At 51.0% G+C, this 18,897-nt stretch overlaps 1 protein-coding gene across 2 annotated transcripts in view; it reads left to right on the top strand.

The window, feature by feature from the left end:
• The first annotated feature begins 2,595 nt into the window (after positions 1-2,595).
• Positions 2,596-18,897, top strand: part of LOC123763692 (ell-associated factor Eaf-like) — a 57,044-nt gene continuing 40,742 nt past the window's right edge. For both annotated transcript variants that reach the window (XR_011222697.1, XM_069304288.1), the window contains exons 1-2: positions 2,596-2,717; positions 18,427-18,633. Coding sequence is in view for 1 of the 2 variants with exons in the window: in XM_069304288.1 (XP_069160389.1) it covers positions 18,570-18,633 (64 nt within the window). In the remaining variant the exon portion in view is untranslated. The remainder of the gene's footprint in view (positions 2,718-18,426; positions 18,634-18,897) is intronic.

Raw genomic sequence — 18,897 nt, 5'->3', positions numbered from 1 at the left:
CTGAACATCAGAGCCTGCAACACCGTCGGGACGTTGGTGGTCTTACTGTTATGTACATGACCAACATTCTCAAAGTTCCGCACCTGGCCCAACTCCGTGGACAACCAGTAGTTGCCACCCGTAGCACTAGACTCTCAACCTTCAACAGCCTCATGCTGGAACTGACTTTCTCAAGAACATCACTCCATCAGCGATCATTCACTCCGAGGCTGACTCACATCTGGAACTTGTTAGCCCAACAGGTTGATACACGGGAGATCAGGTCACCTGACCACATGAAGGCTCTGGCACACAGTTGGCTACTGCCTCATTCTGCTCCTTATATCATTGTTACCTTAAGCTACATAAAGTTTATTCCTAATGACGCATATAATAAGCTCGTGAAATAAATGGATCTCTAGGAGCAGGCAGGATAACTGAGCTGAGGTAGGATAACAGCTCCTGCTTGCAGTTTCATTAGGTTCTTTATATGACAGCCCTAATGAGCCCAAGTCTTAGTTAAAAAGTGAGAGAGAGAGAGAGAGAGAGAGAGAGAGAGAGAGAGAGAGAGAGAGAGAGAGAGAGAGAGAGAGAGAGAGAGAGAGAGAGAGAGAGAGAGAGAGAGAGAGAGAGGGAGGGAGGGAGAGAGAGAGAGAGAGAGAGAGAGAGAGAGAGAGAGAGAGAGAGAGAGAGAGAGAGAGAGAGAGAGAGAGAGAGAGAGAGAGAGAGAGAGAGAGAGAGAGAGAGGGAGGGAGGGAGAGAGAGAGAGAGAGAGAGAGAGAGAGAGAGAGAGAGAGAGAGAGAGAGAGAGAGAGAGAGAGAGAGAGAGAGAGAGAGAGAGAGAGGGGGGGGGGGGAGAGAGAGAGAGAAAGGGAGGGGGAAGGAGGGAGGGAGAGAGGGGGAAGGAGGAAGGAAGTTTGGAAGGGAGGGAGATCAAAAGAGAGAAGGATGGAGGGAAAAAGAAATGAAGGAAGGAGTGCAAGAGATCGAAAGTGAGGCAGGGACGGAAAGAGAGATGGAGAAGGAGGAAGGGAGCAAGAGAAAGAGAGGGAGGAAGGGAGCAAGAGTAAAAGAGAGAGTGGAAGGGAGGAAAGCCAAGAGAGTAGAAAGAAAGGAGGGAAGGTAAAGCGAGAGAGAGAGAGAGAGGAAGGAGGAAGGGAAGAAGGAGGGCAAAAGATTGTTTACATCTTGGCTAATAATACCATCACTTGCTCCCTCCAGGTAAGAGGCAGCTCCCTCCCACAATATTGTGTTCAAGTAACAACAGATACTTAAACCTCTCCAGTATATAATCCATTGTTTTCGTATATATATATATATATATATATATATATATATATATATATATATATATATATATATATATATATATATATATATATATATATATATAAGTTTCCTTCATCCACCAGTTGCCTCATACATCAGTTGGCTCATCCACAAGTTACCTCAACCATCCAATATCTCCATCTGCCAGGCATATTTATTCATAGACAGCTTCATTCATCCACCCTTCAGCCATCTTCATCCACTTACCGCCTCCATATCATCAGCTGATGCCTTCAATTGAACTGCACGCATACTATCAAGAACTTTCATCCAGCAGGCAATTTCCATTGCGTCTCCCTACATGCAGGTCGGCGTTCAATCCCCGACCGTCCAAGTGGTTGGGCACCATTCCTTCCCCACCGTCCCATCCCAAATCCTTATCCTGATCCCTTCCCAGTGCTATATAGTCGTAATGGCTTGGCATTTTCCCCCCTGATAGTTCCCTTCCCTTCAGCTGGACAGTACTGTTTTTTTATGGACGTTAATTTGTCCATTTTTAAAGCCCGTCCACAATCCTTTATAAACAGTAAAATAGCCTAAATTCTCTACTATGTAAATAATTTAATTTGGTTAGCATATGATGTGCCAGCAAAAGTGAAGACGGAATATTCATTTCTTTCAATTCTTCATTTTTATTTCTGTGTGAATGTATGTATGTAATATTTTCAGTGCGTTTAAAAAAAAAAAGTTGTATAGAAAAAACACCAAAGAAAGAGTCAATTTTGTCAACTTTAATGTATATTTTAACTATTATAAAGCATGTTGGATTTAGGTTAAATTTTCAGTCTTAAGACTTCAGTGATTAGTTTGTTAAGTTCTACAATTTGGTAATTTGCATAATATCCTATTTTGGATATATGGGAAGGGTTAGCCTAACCAGCCAGCCCTCATCCACTCAGCCATCAGCCAGGAACACCTCTGAGTCGTGCACTAGGAGGGTGGGGAGGAGGGAGGCAAGGAGCCACAGGTCGTAGTTGTGTTGTGAGTAAGGAAGCTATCAGAACTCTTCCTCAGGAACGTTCCTGCGCATGCGCGTGTTGACGTCACTCCCGCCTGCGAATCTCTGTCTTCAAATATCAAAGCTATCTAAAATATCGCCCTATTTCCGGTCCGTTTGCTTCATTTCTCAGCGTTTGGGAAACAAATGATCAAATTGAATTACCGGATACTAATTCGGCCACAAAAACCGGTTCATACGCCGGGTTTAAATGGTGGGATTATGAGGGAACGGAATTCGAACTCCGTTTCGGCTCTGGCGTCGTGAGTTAGAGTATAACAGAGGACGCCCTGGCGGAGGCTTCAGTCAGCTGCACGCAGAGCTAGCGGGTGGACGTGTGTTGACCAGTGCTCCGACTCTGTGATTTACTATTATATAAAACCCTCGGGAATACACCCTATAGCCGCTGCAGGTAGGAACCTAACACGACTTCTCTACCATTATATTAAACGAATTGAAAGATATAGCAGTGATTAAAGATTAAAAAGACTGAGATAAAACAGTATTAATATGGATAGGCTTACATAGGCTCATTAGGAGCTTGTATAGATATTTCGCCATATTATTATAAACATAATTCATTCTCACAGATAAAACCAAATATTTTTCACTACGTGCTATTCATTTCTAACTATTTCACTGCCTCTTCCAGCCGCGGCTAAAAATTCCTGAACCCAATAACATTATTGCATGAGTCGCGCGCGCGTGCGCACTCGCGTCCAAACATTACTGACCAGATGTAAGATAATTACTAAACAATGATAAATTGTAAATAAAGAAATTAATTGTCCATTGTCGGGCATATGTTTATCTGCCAGCTCTGCCAGCAGGCGGGGGGGGGGGGGGGGGGGAGCGGTCTGCCATGAGTAGTGGTCTGCCATAAGTAGTGGTCTGCCATAAGTAGTGGTCTGCCAGGAGTAGCGGTCTGCCAGGAGTAGCGGTCTGCAGGAGCAGCGGTCTGCCAGGAGTAGCGGTCTGCCATGAGTAGTGGTCTGCCAGGAGTAGCGGTCTGCCAGGAGTAGCGGTCTGCCAGGAGCAGCGGTCTGCCAGGAGTAGCGGTCTGCCAGGAGCAGCGGTCTGCCATGAGTAGTGGTCTGCCAGGAGTAGCGGTCTGCAGGAGCAGCGGTCTGCCAGGAGCAGCGGTCTGCCATGAGTAGCGGTCTGCAGAAGCAGCGGTCTGCCAGGAGCAGCGGTCTGCCATGAGTAGTGGTCTGCCAGGAGTAGCGGTCTGCCAGGAGCAGCGGTCTGCCATGAGTAGTGGTCTGCCATGAGTACTGGTCTGCCAGGAGTAGCGGTCGGCCAGGAGTAGCGGTCTGCCAGGAGCAGCGGTCTGCCATGAGTAGTGGTCTGCCAGGAGTAGCGGTCTGCCAGGAGTAGCGGTCTGCCAGGAGTAGCGGTCTGCCATGAGTAGTGGTCTGGCAGGAGTAGCGGTCTGCAGGAGCAGCGGTCTGCCATGAGTAGTGGTCTGCCATGAGTAGTGGTCTGCCAGGAGTAGCGGTCTGCCAGGAGCAGCGGTCTGCCATGAGTAGTGGTCTGCCGGGAGTAACGGTCTGCAGGAGCAGCGGTCTGCCAGGAGTAGTGGTCTGCCAGGAGAACCGGTCTGCCATGAGTAGTGGTCTGCCAGGAGTAGCGGTCTGCAGGAGCAGCGGTCTGCCAGGAGTAGCGGTCTGCCAGGAGCAGCGGTCTGCCATGAGTAGTGGTCTGCCAGGAGTAGCGGTCTGCCAGGAGCAGCGGTCTGCCATGAGTAGTGGTCTGCCAGGAGTAGCGGTCTGCCATGAGTAGTGGTCTGCCAGGAGTAGTGGTCTGCAGGAGCAGCGGTCTGCCAGGAGTAGTGGTCTGCCAGGAGCAGCGGTCTGCCATGAGTAGTGGTCTGCCAGGAGTAGCGGTCTGCAGGAGCAGCGGTCTGCCAGGAGTAGCGGTCTGCCAGGAGCAGCGGTCTGCCATGAGTAGTGGTCTGCCATGAGTAGTGGTCTGCCATGAGTAGTGGTCTGCCAGGAGTAGCGATCTGCCAGGAGTAGCGGTCTGCCAGGAGCAGCGGTCTGCCATGAGTAGTAGTCTGCCAGTAGTGGTCTGCCATGAGTTGTGGTCTGCCAGTCGTGGTCTGCCGTCGTGGTCTGCCAGGAGTCATGGTCTGCCTGGAGTCGTCGTCTGCCAGTCGTCGTATGCCAGGAGTCGTCGTCTGCCAGTCGTCGTCTGCCAGGAGTCGTCGTCTGCCAGTCGTCGTATGACAGGAGTCGTGGTCTGCCAGGAGTCATGGTCTGCCAGGAGTCGTCGTCTGCCAGTCGTCGTATGACAGGAGTCGTGGTCTGCCAGGAGTCATGGTCTGCCAGGAGTCGTCGTCTGCCAGGAGTCGTCGTCTGCCAGCCGTGGTCTGCCAGGAGTCGTCGTCTGCCAGGAGTGGTGGTCTACCAGTCGTGGTCTGCCAGTCGTCTACCAGTTGTGGTCTGCCAGAAGTCGTGATCTGCCAGGAGTCATGGTCTGCCAGTCGTGGTCTGCCACGAGTCATGGTCTGCCAGTCGTGATCTGCCAGGAGTCATGGTCTGCCAGTCGTGGTCTGCCACGAGTCATGGTCTGCCAGTCGTGATCTGCCAGGAGTTGTGGTCTGCCAGTCGTGGTCTGCTAGGAGTCGTGGTCTGCCAGGAGTCTTGGTAAGCCAGGAGTAGTGGTCTGCCAGGAGTTGTGGTCTGCCAGGAGACGTGGTAAGCAAGGAGTAGTGGTCTGCCAGGAGTAGTGGTCTGCCAGGAGTATCGGTCTGCCAGGAGTAGCGGTTTGTCAGAACTAGCAGTCTGCCAGGAGTCGCAGTCTGCCAGGAGTCGCGGTCTGCTAGGAGTAGCGGTCTGCCAGGAGTAGCGGTCTGCCAGGAGTAACGGTCTGCCAGGAGTAGTGGTCTGCCAGGAGTAGCGGTCTGCCAGGAGTAGTGGTCTGCCAGGAGTAGCGGTCTGCAGGAGTAGTGGTCTGCCAGGAGTAGCAGTCTGCAGGAGTAGTGGTCTGCCAGGAGTAGTGGTCTGCCAGGAGTAGCGGTCTGCAGGAGTAGTGGTCTGCCAGGAGTAGCGGTCTGCCAGGAGTAACGGTCTGCCAGGAGTAGTGGTCTGCCAGGAGTAGCGGTCTGCCAGGAGTAGTGGTCTGCCAGGAGTAGCGGTCTGCAGGAGTAGTGGTCTGCCAGGAGTAGCGGTCTGCAGGAGTAGTGGTCTGCCAGGAGTAGCAGTCTGCAGGAGTAGTGGTCTGCCAGGAGTAGTGGTCTGCCAGGAGTAGCGGTCTGCAGGAGTAGTGGTCTGCCAGGAGTAGCGGTCTGCCAGGAGCAGCGGTCTGCCAGGAGTAGCGGTCTGCCAGGAGTCGTGGTCTGCCAGGAGTCGTGGTCTGCCAGGAGTCGTGGTCTGCCAGGAGTCGTGGTCTGCCAGGAATCGTGGTCTGCCAGGAGTAGCGGTCTGCCAGGAGTAGCGGTCTGCCAGGAGTAGCGGTCTGCCAGGAGTAGCGGTCTTCCAGGAGTAGTGGTCTGCCAGGAGTAGTGGTCTGCCAGGAGTAGCGGTCTGCCAGGAGTAGCGGTCTGCCAGGAGTCGTGGTCTGCCAGGAGTCGTGGTCTGCCAGGAGTCGTGGTCTGCCAGGAGTCGTGGTCTGCCAGGAATCGTGGTCTGCCAGGAGTAGCGGTCTGCCAGGAGTAGCGGTCTGCCAGGAGTAGCGGTCTTCCAGGAGTAGTGGTCTGCCAGGAGTAGTGGTCTGCCAGGAGTAGCGGTCTGCCAGGAGTAGCGGTCTGTAAGCAGTAGCGGTCTGTAAGGAGTAGCGGTCTGCCAGGAGTAGTGGTCTGCCAGGAGTAGCGGTCTGTAAGGAGTAGCGGTCTGTAAGGAGTAGCGGTCTGTAAGGAGTAGCGGTCTGCCAGGAGTAGCGGTCTGCCAGGAGTAGTGGTCTGCCAGGAGTAGCAGTCTGCCAGGAATAGCGGTCTGCCAGGAGTAGTGGTCTGCCAGGAGTAGCTTTCTGTAAGGAGTAACGGTTTTCCAGGAGTAGTGGTCTGCCAGGAGTAGCGGTCTGCCAGGAGAAGCGGTCTGCCAGGAGTAGTGGTTTGCAGGAGTAGCGGTCTGCCAGGAGTAGCGGTCTTCCAGGAGTAGCGGTCTTCCAGGAGTTGCAGTCTGTCAGGAGTAGTGGTCTGCAGGAGTAGTGGTCTGCAGGAGTTGTGGTCTGCCAGGAGTAGCAGTCTGCAGGAGTAGTGGTCTGCCAGGAGTAGCGGTCTTCCAGGAGTAGTGGTTTGCCAGGAGTAGCGGTCTTCCAAGAGTAGTGGTCTGCCAGGAGTAGCGGTCTTCCAGGAGTAGTGGTCTGCCAGGAGTAGCGGTCTTCCAGGAGTAGTGGTCTGCCAGGAGTAGTGGTCTTCCAGGAGTGGCAGTCTGCAGGAGTAGTGGTCTGCAGGAGTTGTGGTCTGCCAGGAGTAGCAGTCTGCAGGAGTAGTGGTCTGCCAGGAGTAGCGGTCTTCCAGGAGTAGTGGTTTGCCAGGAGTAGCGGTCTTCCAAGAGTAGTGGTCTGCCAGGAGTAGCGGTCTTCCAGGAGTAGTGGTCTGCCAGGAGTAGTGGTCTGCCAGGAGTAGCGGTCTTCCAAGAGTAGTGGTCTGCCAGGAGTAGCGGTCTTCCAGGAGTAGTGGTCTGCCAGGAGTAGTGGTCTTCCAGGAGTGGCAGTCTGCAGGAGTAGTGGTCTGCAGGAGTTGTGGTCTGCCAGGAGTAGCAGTCTGCAGGAGTAGTGGTCTGGCAGGAGTAGCGGTCTTCCAGGAGTAGTGGTTTGCCAGGAGTAGCGGTCTTCCAAGAGTAGTGGTCTGCCAGGAGTAGCGGTCTTCCAGGAGTAGTGGTCTGCAGGAGTAGTGGTCTGCCAGGAGTAGCAGTCTGCAGGATTAGTGGTCTGCCAGAAGTAGCGGTCTGCAGGAGTAGTGGTCTGCCAGGAGTAGCGGTCTTCCAGGAGTAGCGGTCTTCCAGGAGTAGTGGTCTGCCAGGAGTAGCGGTCTTCCAGGAGTAGTTGTCTGCCAGGAGTAGCGGTCTGCCAAGAGTAGCGGTCTTCCAGGAGTAGTGGTCTGCCAGGAGAAGCGGTCTGCCAGGTGAAGCGGTCTGCAGGAGTAGCGGTCTGCCAGTAGTAGCGGTCTTCCATGAGTAGCAGTCTGTCAGGAGTAGCGGTCTGACAGGAGTAGTGGTCTGCCAGGAGTAACGGTCTGCAGGAGTAGTGGTCTGCAGGAGTAACGGTCTGCAGGAGTAGTGGTCTGCCAGGAGTAGTGGTCTGCCAGGAGTAGCGGTCTGCAGGAGTAGTGGTCTGCCAGGAGTAGCGGTCTTCCAGGAGTAGTGGTTTGCCAGGAGTAGCGATCTGCCAGGAGTAGCGGTCTGCCAGGAGCAGCGGTCTGCCATGAGTAGTAGTCTGCCAGTAGTGGTCTGCCATGAGTTGTGGTCTGCCAGTCGTGGTCTGCCGTCGTGGTCTGCCAGGAGTCATGGTCTGCCTGGAGTCGTCGTCTGCCAGTCGTCGTATGCCAGGAGTCGTCGTCTGCCAGTCGTCGTCTGCCAGGAGTCGTCGTCTGCCAGTCGTCGTATGACAGGAGTCGTGGTCTGCCAGGAGTCATGGTCTGCCAGGAGTCGTCGTCTGCCAGTCGTCGTATGACAGGAGTCGTGGTCTGCCAGGAGTCATGGTCTGCCAGGAGTCGTCGTCTGCCAGGAGTCGTCGTCTGCCAGCCGTGGTCTGCCAGGAGTCGTCGTCTGCCAGGAGTGGTGGTCTACCAGTCGTGGTCTGCCAGTCGTCTACCAGTTGTGGTCTGCCAGAAGTCGTGATCTGCCAGGAGTCATGGTCTGCCAGTCGTGGTCTGCCACGAGTCATGGTCTGCCAGTCGTGATCTGCCAGGAGTCATGGTCTGCCAGTCGTGGTCTGCCACGAGTCATGGTCTGCCAGTCGTGATCTGCCAGGAGTCGTGGTCTGCCAGTCGTGGTCTGCTAGGAGTCGTGGTCTGCCAGGAGTCTTGGTAAGCCAGGAGTAGTGGTCTGCCAGGAGTTGTGGTCTGCCAGGAGACGTGGTAAGCAAGGAGTAGTGGTCTGCCAGGAGTAGTGGTCTGCCAGGAGTATCGGTCTGCCAGGAGTAGCGGTTTGTCAGAACTAGCAGTCTGCCAGGAGTCGCAGTCTGCCAGGAGTCGCGGTCTGCTAGGAGTAGCGGTCTGCCAGGAGTAGCGGTCTGCCAGGAGTAACGGTCTGCCAGGAGTAGTGGTCTGCCAGGAGTAGCGGTCTGCCAGGAGTAGTGGTCTGCCAGGAGTAGCGGTCTGCAGGAGTAGTGGTCTGCCAGGAGTAGCAGTCTGCAGGAGTAGTGGTCTGCCAGGAGTAGTGGTCTGCCAGGAGTAGCGGTCTGCAGGAGTAGTGGTCTGCCAGGAGTAGCGGTCTGCCAGGAGTAGCGGTCTGCCAGGAGTAGCGGTCTGCCAGGAGTCGTGGTCTGCCAGGAGTCGTGGTCTGCCAGGAGTCGTGGTCTGCCAGGAATCGTGGTCTGCCAGGAGTAGCGGTCTGCCAGGAGTAGCGGTCTGCCAGGAGTAGCGGTCTTCCAGGAGTAGTGGTCTGCCAGGAGTAGTGGTCTGCCAGGAGTAGCGGTCTGCCAGGAGTAGCGGTCTGCCAGGAGTCGTGGTCTGCCAGGAGTCGTGGTCTGCCAGGAGTCGTGGTCTGCCAGGAGTCGTGGTCTGCCAGGAATCGTGGTCTGCCAGGAGTAGCGGTCTGCCAGGAGTAGCGGTCTGCCAGGAGTAGCGGTCTTCCAGGAGTAGTGGTCTGCCAGGAGTAGTGGTCTGCCAGGAGTAGCGGTCTGCCAGGAGTAGCGGTCTGTAAGCAGTAGCGGTCTGTAAGGAGTAGCGGTCTGCCAGGAGTAGTGGTCTGCCAGGAGTAGCGGTCTGTAAGGAGTAGCGGTCTGTAAGGAGTAGCGGTCTGTAAGGAGTAGCGGTCTGCCAGGAGTAGCGGTCTGCCAGGAGTAGTGGTCTGCCAGGAGTAGCAGTCTGCCAGGAATAGCGGTCTGCCAGGAGTAGTGGTCTGCCAGGAGTAGCTTTCTGTAAGGAGTAACGGTTTTCCAGGAGTAGTGGTCTGCCAGGAGTAGCGGTCTGCCAGGAGAAGCGGTCTGCCAGGAGTAGTGGTTTGCAGGAGTAGCGGTCTGCCAGGAGTAGCGGTCTTCCAGGAGTAGCGGTCTTCCAGGAGTTGCAGTCTGTCAGGAGTAGTGGTCTGCAGGAGTAGTGGTCTGCAGGAGTTGTGGTCTGCCAGGAGTAGCAGTCTGCAGGAGTAGTGGTCTGCCAGGAGTAGCGGTCTTCCAGGAGTAGTGGTTTGCCAGGAGTAGCGGTCTTCCAAGAGTAGTGGTCTGCCAGGAGTAGCGGTCTTCCAGGAGTAGTGGTCTGCCAGGAGTAGCGGTCTTCCAGGAGTAGTGGTCTGCCAGGAGTAGTGGTCTTCCAGGAGTGGCAGTCTGCAGGAGTAGTGGTCTGCAGGAGTTGTGGTCTGCCAGGAGTAGCAGTCTGCAGGAGTAGTGGTCTGCCAGGAGTAGCGGTCTTCCAGGAGTAGTGGTTTGCCAGGAGTAGCGGTCTTCCAAGAGTAGTGGTCTGCCAGGAGTAGCGGTCTTCCAGGAGTAGTGGTCTGCCAGGAGTAGTGGTCTGCCAGGAGTAGCGGTCTTCCAAGAGTAGTGGTCTGCCAGGAGTAGCGGTCTTCCAGGAGTAGTGGTCTGCCAGGAGTAGTGGTCTTCCAGGAGTGGCAGTCTGCAGGAGTAGTGGTCTGCAGGAGTTGTGGTCTGCCAGGAGTAGCAGTCTGCAGGAGTAGTGGTCTGGCAGGAGTAGCGGTCTTCCAGGAGTAGTGGTTTGCCAGGAGTAGCGGTCTTCCAAGAGTAGTGGTCTGCCAGGAGTAGCGGTCTTCCAGGAGTAGTGGTCTGCAGGAGTAGTGGTCTGCCAGGAGTAGCAGTCTGCAGGATTAGTGGTCTGCCAGAAGTAGCGGTCTGCAGGAGTAGTGGTCTGCCAGGAGTAGCGGTCTTCCAGGAGTAGCGGTCTTCCAGGAGTAGTGGTCTGCCAGGAGTAGCGGTCTTCCAGGAGTAGTTGTCTGCCAGGAGTAGCGGTCTGCCAAGAGTAGCGGTCTTCCAGGAGTAGTGGTCTGCCAGGAGAAGCGGTCTGCCAGGTGAAGCGGTCTGCAGGAGTAGCGGTCTGCCAGTAGTAGCGGTCTTCCATGAGTAGCAGTCTGTCAGGAGTAACGGTCTGCAGGAGTAGTGGTCTGCAGGAGTAACGGTCTGCAGGAGTAGTGGTCTGCCAGGAGTAGCGGTCTGCAGGAGTAGTGGTCTGCCAGGAGTAGCGGTCTGCAGGAGTAGTGGGTTTTCAGGAGTAGCGGTCTGCAGGAGTAGTGGTCTACCAGGGAAAGCACTCTGCGGGGGGGGGGGGCAGAACTTTGCCAGGGGTATAACTTTTTCTGTTTAAGCAGTCTGCCAAGGATAGTACTTTGCTAGGGGAAGCAGTCTGCAAGAAGTAGTTGTCTGCTACATGAAGCACGCTCTGCCAGGAGTAGCAGTCTGCCAGATTTACTATTCTGCCAGATTTACTATGTTGCCGGGTGGTGGTTGGTTTTGGAGCTCTATCATATCTACATTTAAAACTGTGTATGGAGTCAGCCTCCACCACATCACTGCCTAATGTATTCCACCTGTTAACTACTCTGACACTGAAAAAGCTTCAGTCTATTTGATTTACCTGGGCTCAAGGGGACTCGAACCTCGACTCCTGGAGTGTTTATAAATTGCAGAGTAGTTAATAAATTTAATGTCTTTATAATGTCTCATTTTGGTACTCAGTTTCGACCTGTGTTCCCTTCTTCGTGTTTCACCCGTGCTAAATAACGTCCTTAGCCTGCCAGTCAATTCCCCTTGAGAATTTTGTATGTAGAGATCATGTTCTTTCACGAACTCTTCTGTCTTCCATCGACGTTAGGTGCAATTCACGCAGCGTTTCCTCGTGCCTCATGCCTCTTAGTTCTGGTACTAGTCTGGTGGTATTCCTTGGAGTCTTCTTCAGCTCGGTCGTATGGTTGACAAAGTATGGTTTCCAGGCTACAGCTGCATACTCTAGGATTAGTCTGTCATATGTGGTATACAAGGTTATGCCACTTACGGTATATCACATACGTCAATCCACCCATCTATCTTTCAAGCCATCCATCTATCCACCCATCTGTCCGTCAATTCACCCATTCTTTCCATCCGTCTTTCCCTCTATCTATCCACATATCCATCCATCTATATTCCATCTACTCGTCTATTCTTCTAGCCATCTATCTATTCATCTATAGCCATCTATCTATTCATATATGGCCATCTACTTATTCATCTATGTCCATCAATCTGTTCATCTATATCTATCTATTCATCTATAGCCATCTATTTATTCATCTATATTCATCTCTATATTAATCTATATCCATCTCAATATTCACCTATATCCATCTATATATTCATATATAGCCATCTACCTAATCATCTATATGCATCTATCCATCTATAGCCATCTATACTATCTATACATCTATTCATCTATATATTCACCTATCCATCTATATAGCTGACTGTCTATATATCTACCAATCTATCTATCCATATATCCATCCATCTATGCATCCATCCTTCTCTTCATCTGCCTATCTATGCATCTATCCATCTGTTCGTCTATCCATGAATCTATTCATCTGTCCATCTATCCATTCATATGTCCATCTGTCTATAAATCCATCTGTCCATCTTTCCATCCATCTATCCGTCTGCCCATCTATCCATCCATATGTCCATGTATCTATCCATATGTTTATAAATCCATCTGTCCATCTATCCATCCATATGTCCATGTATCTATCCATATGTCTATAAATCCATCTGTCCATCTATCCATATATGTCAATCTGTCTGTCCATTCATCTATCCCTCTAGTCATCAGTTCATCCTTCTACCCTTTAAATCCATCCATCTATCTACTGTGTGTCTGTGTCTCTATCTGCCCCCGCCTTTATAAATGATAATATTTCTTAAAGTATCTAATTTAAGACGACTCCGATTAGCCTATGACTATCCCTTACCCCAGACCATGTTTCTCTGCAAAGTTGGGTGAGACTAGCCCAAAGCTTCTAGCCTCTATCCTTGGACCCAATCAGGTATTTCCTCTTATTGATATATGTTTTTGGATATATATTAGATATAATACTTTCCCTACTCTTTCCCACCCTCTCAGTTGTTACCCCTACTGCACCTGGGTCTGTTGACCCCTATTTCCACCCTTTCCCCTCTTCCCCTAAACCCCCTCGTCCATCTTAGTCCCTATTTTGCCCCTTCCTCGTCTGTCACCTGCATTTCCCTATCCTCCACCGTTCCATCTTTTCTTGTCTCTTCATCCCCATCCCTCTTCGTCCTTCGTTCTCCCTCCTTTTCCTCCCCTACACTTCTCCCTGGTTGCTTCTCCCCTCCCCCTTCTCCCCACCCTTTCTCTCCCTCACACCCTTGATCCCCACCCTGTAGGTGATCCCCTATTCCTCCCCATCCCTAAACTCCCCATCCATTTCAACAAACCCTAAAATATCTGTACAAGTCCCTTAAATTGTTGTTTTTTTTTCCATGTTCCTTAAGCATTTATTATACTCGCTAAAACTCCACGTTAAACACACTACACATTTCACACTTGAAACTGGCCCATGGGTAAGGATTATTACTAATATCTCTCGTGGTATTTTGGTAAGTTTTATCGATAAAAGACATTAGGAACATTATATTGGAACCTCGAGTATGTGGGGCACTGTCCTCAGATGTTAGACAGCGATCACGTAACCAAATGCTTCGCTCTATGATTAATGTTAACTTGATCACAGGGTAAACACGGGCATGTTAGTCACGTAAAATATATGATCCTTCACCAGTTATAAAGGTTCCTCACGCCTCTCTGCCTCGTCAACATGGGAGGATCATCTGTTGTATGAGTGATGAGGATTAAGCCACCCAAGAGGTTGCACGGGCATGAATATCCCGTAAATTTATGGTATGAGACTACTTAAGCAGCTGTCAGATGACTGCTGTTTAGTGTTAGCTAATGGGACCAGTTCAGGAATGATTATTGCCAAAAGTGTTCATAATCTTCTTTGATCACTGGTGTAATTGATGATAATGCTTCACTTTCCGAGGTCCCGGCGATTCAGTGGCCGGATTCACGAAGTAGTTACGCAAGCACTTACGAACGTGTACATCATTCCTCAATCTTTGACGCCTTTGGTTACATTTATTAAACAGTTTACAAGCATGAAAACTTACCAATCAACTGTTGTTATTGTTATAAACAGCCTCCTGGTGCTTCGGAGCTCATTAACTGTTTAATAATTGTTTACAAAGCCGCCAAAGATTAAGAAAAGATGTACAGGTTCGTATGTGCTTGCGTAACTGCTTCGTGAATCTGGCCCCCAGGATGGTATATTGGTGTCGAGAGTGATGGTGTTTAATTCCTCTTCCTTGCAAATTACGTGTAAAACGTCTCCCAAGAATATCAGTTGTGTGTCCAATACAACATACATTTCGGAGCACACAGTCTCCAGAATTGCACTTGTATTGATATACTACATTAGCTAATGTATTTTGATAATACACTACAATTTCCTCCCCTCTCCCCAGTGTAATGGCTGTCTTGCTTCGTAGTAACGATATCGTCGAATATTGTAATGCTGTTATTGATATTCAGAATTATTTAATGGATACGTTACAATGCACGGCGAAGGAGCTTCCAAGAAGTGCAGATGCGCACTGTGCTACTTACACCAACACTGGTGACACTGTGCTACTTAGACCAACACTGGTGACACTGTGCTACTTACACCAACACTGGTGACACTGTGCTACTTACACCAACACTGGTGACACTGTGCTACTTACACCTACACTGGTGACACTGTGCTACTTACACCAACACTGGTGACACTGTGCTACTTACACCAACACTGGTGACACTGTGCTACTTACACCAACACTGGTGACACTGTGCTACTTACACCAACACTGGTGACACTGTGCTACTTACACCAACACTGGTGACACTGTGCTACTTACACCAACACTGGTGACACTGTGCTACTTACACCAACACTGGTGACACTGTGCTACTTACACCAACACTGGTGACACTGTGCTACTTACACCAACACTGGTGACACTGTGCTACTTAGACCAACACTGGTGACACTGTGCTACTTACACCAACACTGGTGACACTGTGCTACTTACACCAACACTGGTGACACTGTGCTACTTACACCAACACTGGTGACACTGTGCTACTTACACCAACACTGGTGACACTGTGCTACTTACACCAACACTGGTGACACTGTGCTACTTACACCTACACTGGTGACACTGTGCTACTTACACCAACACTGGTGACACTGTGCTACTTACACCAACACTGGTGATACTGTGCTACTTACACCAACACTGGTGACACTCTGCTACTTACACCAACACTGGTGACACTGTGCTACTTACACCAACACTGGTGACACTGTGCTACTTACACCAACACTGGTGATACTGTGCTACACACACACCAACACTGGTGATACTGTGCTACTTACACCTACACTGGTGACACTGTGCTACACACACCAACACTGGTGATACTGTGCTACACACACACCAACACTGGTGACACTGTGCTACACACACCAACACTGGTGATACTGTGCTACACACACACCAACACTGGTGACACTGCTACACACACCAACACTGGTGACACTGTGCTACACACACACCAACACTGGTGACACTGCTACACACACCAACACTGGTGACACTGTGCTACACACACACCAACACTGGTGACACTGTGCTACACACACCAACACTGGTGACACTGTGCTACACACACACCTACACTGGTGACACTGTGCTACACACACACCAACACTGGTGACACTGTGCTACACACACACCAACACTGGTGATACTGTGCTACACACACCAACACTGGTGACACTGTGCTACTTACACCAACACTGGTGACACTGTGCTACACACACACCAACACTGGTGATACTGTGCTACACACACACCAACACTGGTGACACTGTGCTACACACACCAACACTGGTGACACTGCTACACACACCAACACTGGTGACACTGCTACACACACCAACACTGGTGACACTGCTACACACACCAACACTGGTGACACTGTGCTACACACACACCAACACTGGTGACACTGCTACACACACCAACACTGGTGACACTGCTACACACACCAACACTGGTGACACTGCTACACACACCAACACTGGTGATACTGTGCTACACACACACCAACACTGGTGACACTGTGCTACACACACCAACACTGGTGACACTGTGCTACTTACACCTACACTGGTGACACTGTGCTACACACACCAACACTGGTGATACTGTGCTACACACACACCAACACTGGTGACACTGCTACACACACCAACACTGGTGATACTGTGCTACACACACACCAACACTGGTGACACTGCTACACACACCAACACTGGTGACACTGTGCTACACACACACCAACACTGGTGACACTCTGCTACACACACCAACACTGGTGACACTGTGCTACACACACACCAACACTGGTGACACTGTGCTACACACACACCAACACTGGTGACACTGTGCTACTTACACCTACACTGGTGACACTGTGCTACACACACACCAACACTGGTGACACTGCTACACACACCAACACTGGTGACACTGCTACACACACCAACACTGGTGACACTGCTACACACACCAACACTGGTGATACTGTGCTACACACACACCAACACTGGTGACACTGTGCTACACACACCAACACTGGTGATACTGTGCTACACACACCAACACTGGTGATACTGTGCTACACACACCAACACTGGTGACACTGTGCTACACACACCAACACTGGTGACACTGTGCTACACACACACCAACACTGGTGACACTGTGCTACACACACACCAACACTGGTGACACTGTGCTACACACACACCAACACTGGTGACACTGTGCTACACACACACCAACACTGGTGACACTGTGCTACACACACCAACACTGGTGACACTGTGCTACACACACACCAACACTGGTGACACTGTGCTACACACACACCAACACTGGTGACACTGTGCTACACACACACCAACACTGGTGACACTGTGCTACTTACACCAACACTGGTGACACTGTGCTACTTACACCAACACTGGTGACACTGTGCTACTTACACCAACACTGGTGATACTGTGCTACACACACCAACACTGGTGATACTGTGCTACACACACACCAACACTGGTGACACTGCTACACACTGGTAGCACTACTCTCCCTCATCAGTGTAGTCACTATCACCTCACTACCCTGCATCAGTTAGTGTGAATTTGTTTAAACTAAGACTAGGATTCATTAGGGTTGTCGACCAAGTGCAAATGCAAGCAAGAGCTGTTATCCTGCCTTAGCTTGTCTGAAGCATTCTGCTAGAAACATTTATTTAATGAAAATGTTCTCTGAAACAAATTAACTGTCATATAAGGAACAGGAACCTGGTGAATCTGCAAGCAAGAGCTGTAACCCTATCTCAGCTCAGTTGAAACCTGCTCCTAGAGACCCATTTATTTCAAGGGCTTGTTGGATGCATAATTAGAAATACAATTTGCCTCTAAGTAACAATGATATAAGGAGCAGAATGAGGCAGTAGCCAACTGTGTGCCAGAGCCTTCATGTGGTCAGGTGACCTGATCTCCCGTGTGATCTGTTGGGCGAACAAGTTCCAGATGCGAGTCAGCCTCGGAGTGAATGATCGCTGATGGAGTGATGTTCTTGAGAAAGTCAGTTCCAGCATGAGACTGATGAAGGTTGAGAGTCTAGTGCTACGGGCGGCAACTACTGGTTGTCCACGGAGTTGGGCCAGGTGCGGAACTTTGAGAATGTTGGCCTTGTACATAACAGTAAGACCACCAACGTCCCGACGGTGTTGCAGGCTCTGATGTTCAGACCGTTCCCACCAGACTTGGTCAAGACTAGAGATAAGCCTTCTTGCCCGTCTCTCCACTTTGTCCAACAGTCTGATGAATGATGGGGGGGGGGGGGGTCCAGGAGAGGAGTACATACTCTAGATGAGAGCGAACTTGTGCTTCATATAAGGTTGTGCAGCCCCAGCTGTCAAGAAGGTGTGAGATGCGCCGTAGAGCTGTAAGCTTCCTGGCTGCCTTTTGGGCCAGGTTAAGCACGTGACTCTTCATTGTCACTGAAGAGTCGAACTTCATTCCCAAGATGTCAGTTTCATCTGTGAACTCTAGGGACTTGTCACCCATGTGCAGGTCCGTCTGATGCGCCGTGTGCAGTCTAGTTATGATCATCGCTGGTGTCTTCTCAGCCACAATGTGACCTGCCATCTCCACGTCTTTTTTTCTCTCATTATCTCTATTTTCTCTTTCTCTTTTCTCTCTCTGTCTCTCTTTCTCTATCTATCTCTGTCTCTCTATCTGCCTCTCTCTCTGTCTCTCTCTCTCTGTCTCCCTCTCTGTCTCCCTATCTCTCTCTCTCTCTCTCTCTCTCTCTCTCTCTCTCTCTCTCTCTCTCTCTCTCTCTCTCTCTCTCTCTCTCTCTCTCTCTCTCTCTCTCTCTCTCTCTCTCTCTCTCTCTCTCTCTCTCTCTCTCTCTCTCTCTCTCTCTCTCTCTCTCTCTCTCTCTCTCTCTCTCTCTCTCTCTCTCTCTCTCTCTCCCTCTCCCTCTCCCCCCTCTCTTTTGCCTGTCACTCTATCGGTCACCCTCGCTATAGCATTACTTATTGAATTAAAACTATTAAACTTATTAAAAAGTACTCATTGTAAAGAAAATCTACAGTATTAATATTACGCATTGAATTTACATGAAATTTCTGACCATTAGAGTCGCTGAGGATGGCATGAGAGGAGACCCTGAAGGTGTTACTGGGGCTCTTCCCAACCTCGTCAGTGACAGTCCCCCTCCTACCACCAGTCCCCCTGCAAAGTTGCGCGAGGCTAGCCCTAGACGACTGACCTCCCAGTCTTAATACAAGCAGTCTATCAACACAATCTCCTCTCTCTCCTCTCTCACAGGCTGTTGCAGTCAGTCTGTTGGACCGGATCGCCAATCTGTCTCCACACCTGCCTGACGACACACGTGCTTGAGCCCCCCCACACACACCTGCTGAGCGCCACACAACTGCTGAGCGTCGCATCTGCTCCTCGGCGCCACGATTATGTCACTGGTCACCGTTTTGGGCAGCATGGGCAATGGGGGCAGAGTGCCCGGCAAGGCGAACGGTGAGTTCTCCCTCGTGCTGTGTCCTGTGTCACAGGTGTTGTGCACTGTGCGACAGGTGTTGTGCACTGTGCGACGTGCCTTATGTAATATAGCTTTTGTGCAATGTATATATTTTGTTCAGCGTGTTGTATTCATGTGTGTGCAACCGGTTCTGTGCAATATGTCTGCCTGAATATATCCTGTGCAATATGCTGGAGTGCCTGAACCGGTGTACTGGAGTGTCTGAACCGGTGTGTTGGAGTGCCTGAACCGGTGTGCTGGAG

The sequence above is a fragment of the Procambarus clarkii genome, chromosome 52 (assembly GCF_040958095.1).
Source record: "Procambarus clarkii isolate CNS0578487 chromosome 52, FALCON_Pclarkii_2.0, whole genome shotgun sequence".
In the NCBI taxonomy this organism is placed as follows: domain Eukaryota; kingdom Metazoa; phylum Arthropoda; class Malacostraca; order Decapoda; family Cambaridae; genus Procambarus; species Procambarus clarkii.
Note: the sequence above shows the minus strand (reverse complement) of the source record. Positions and strands in the feature narration are given on the sequence as shown.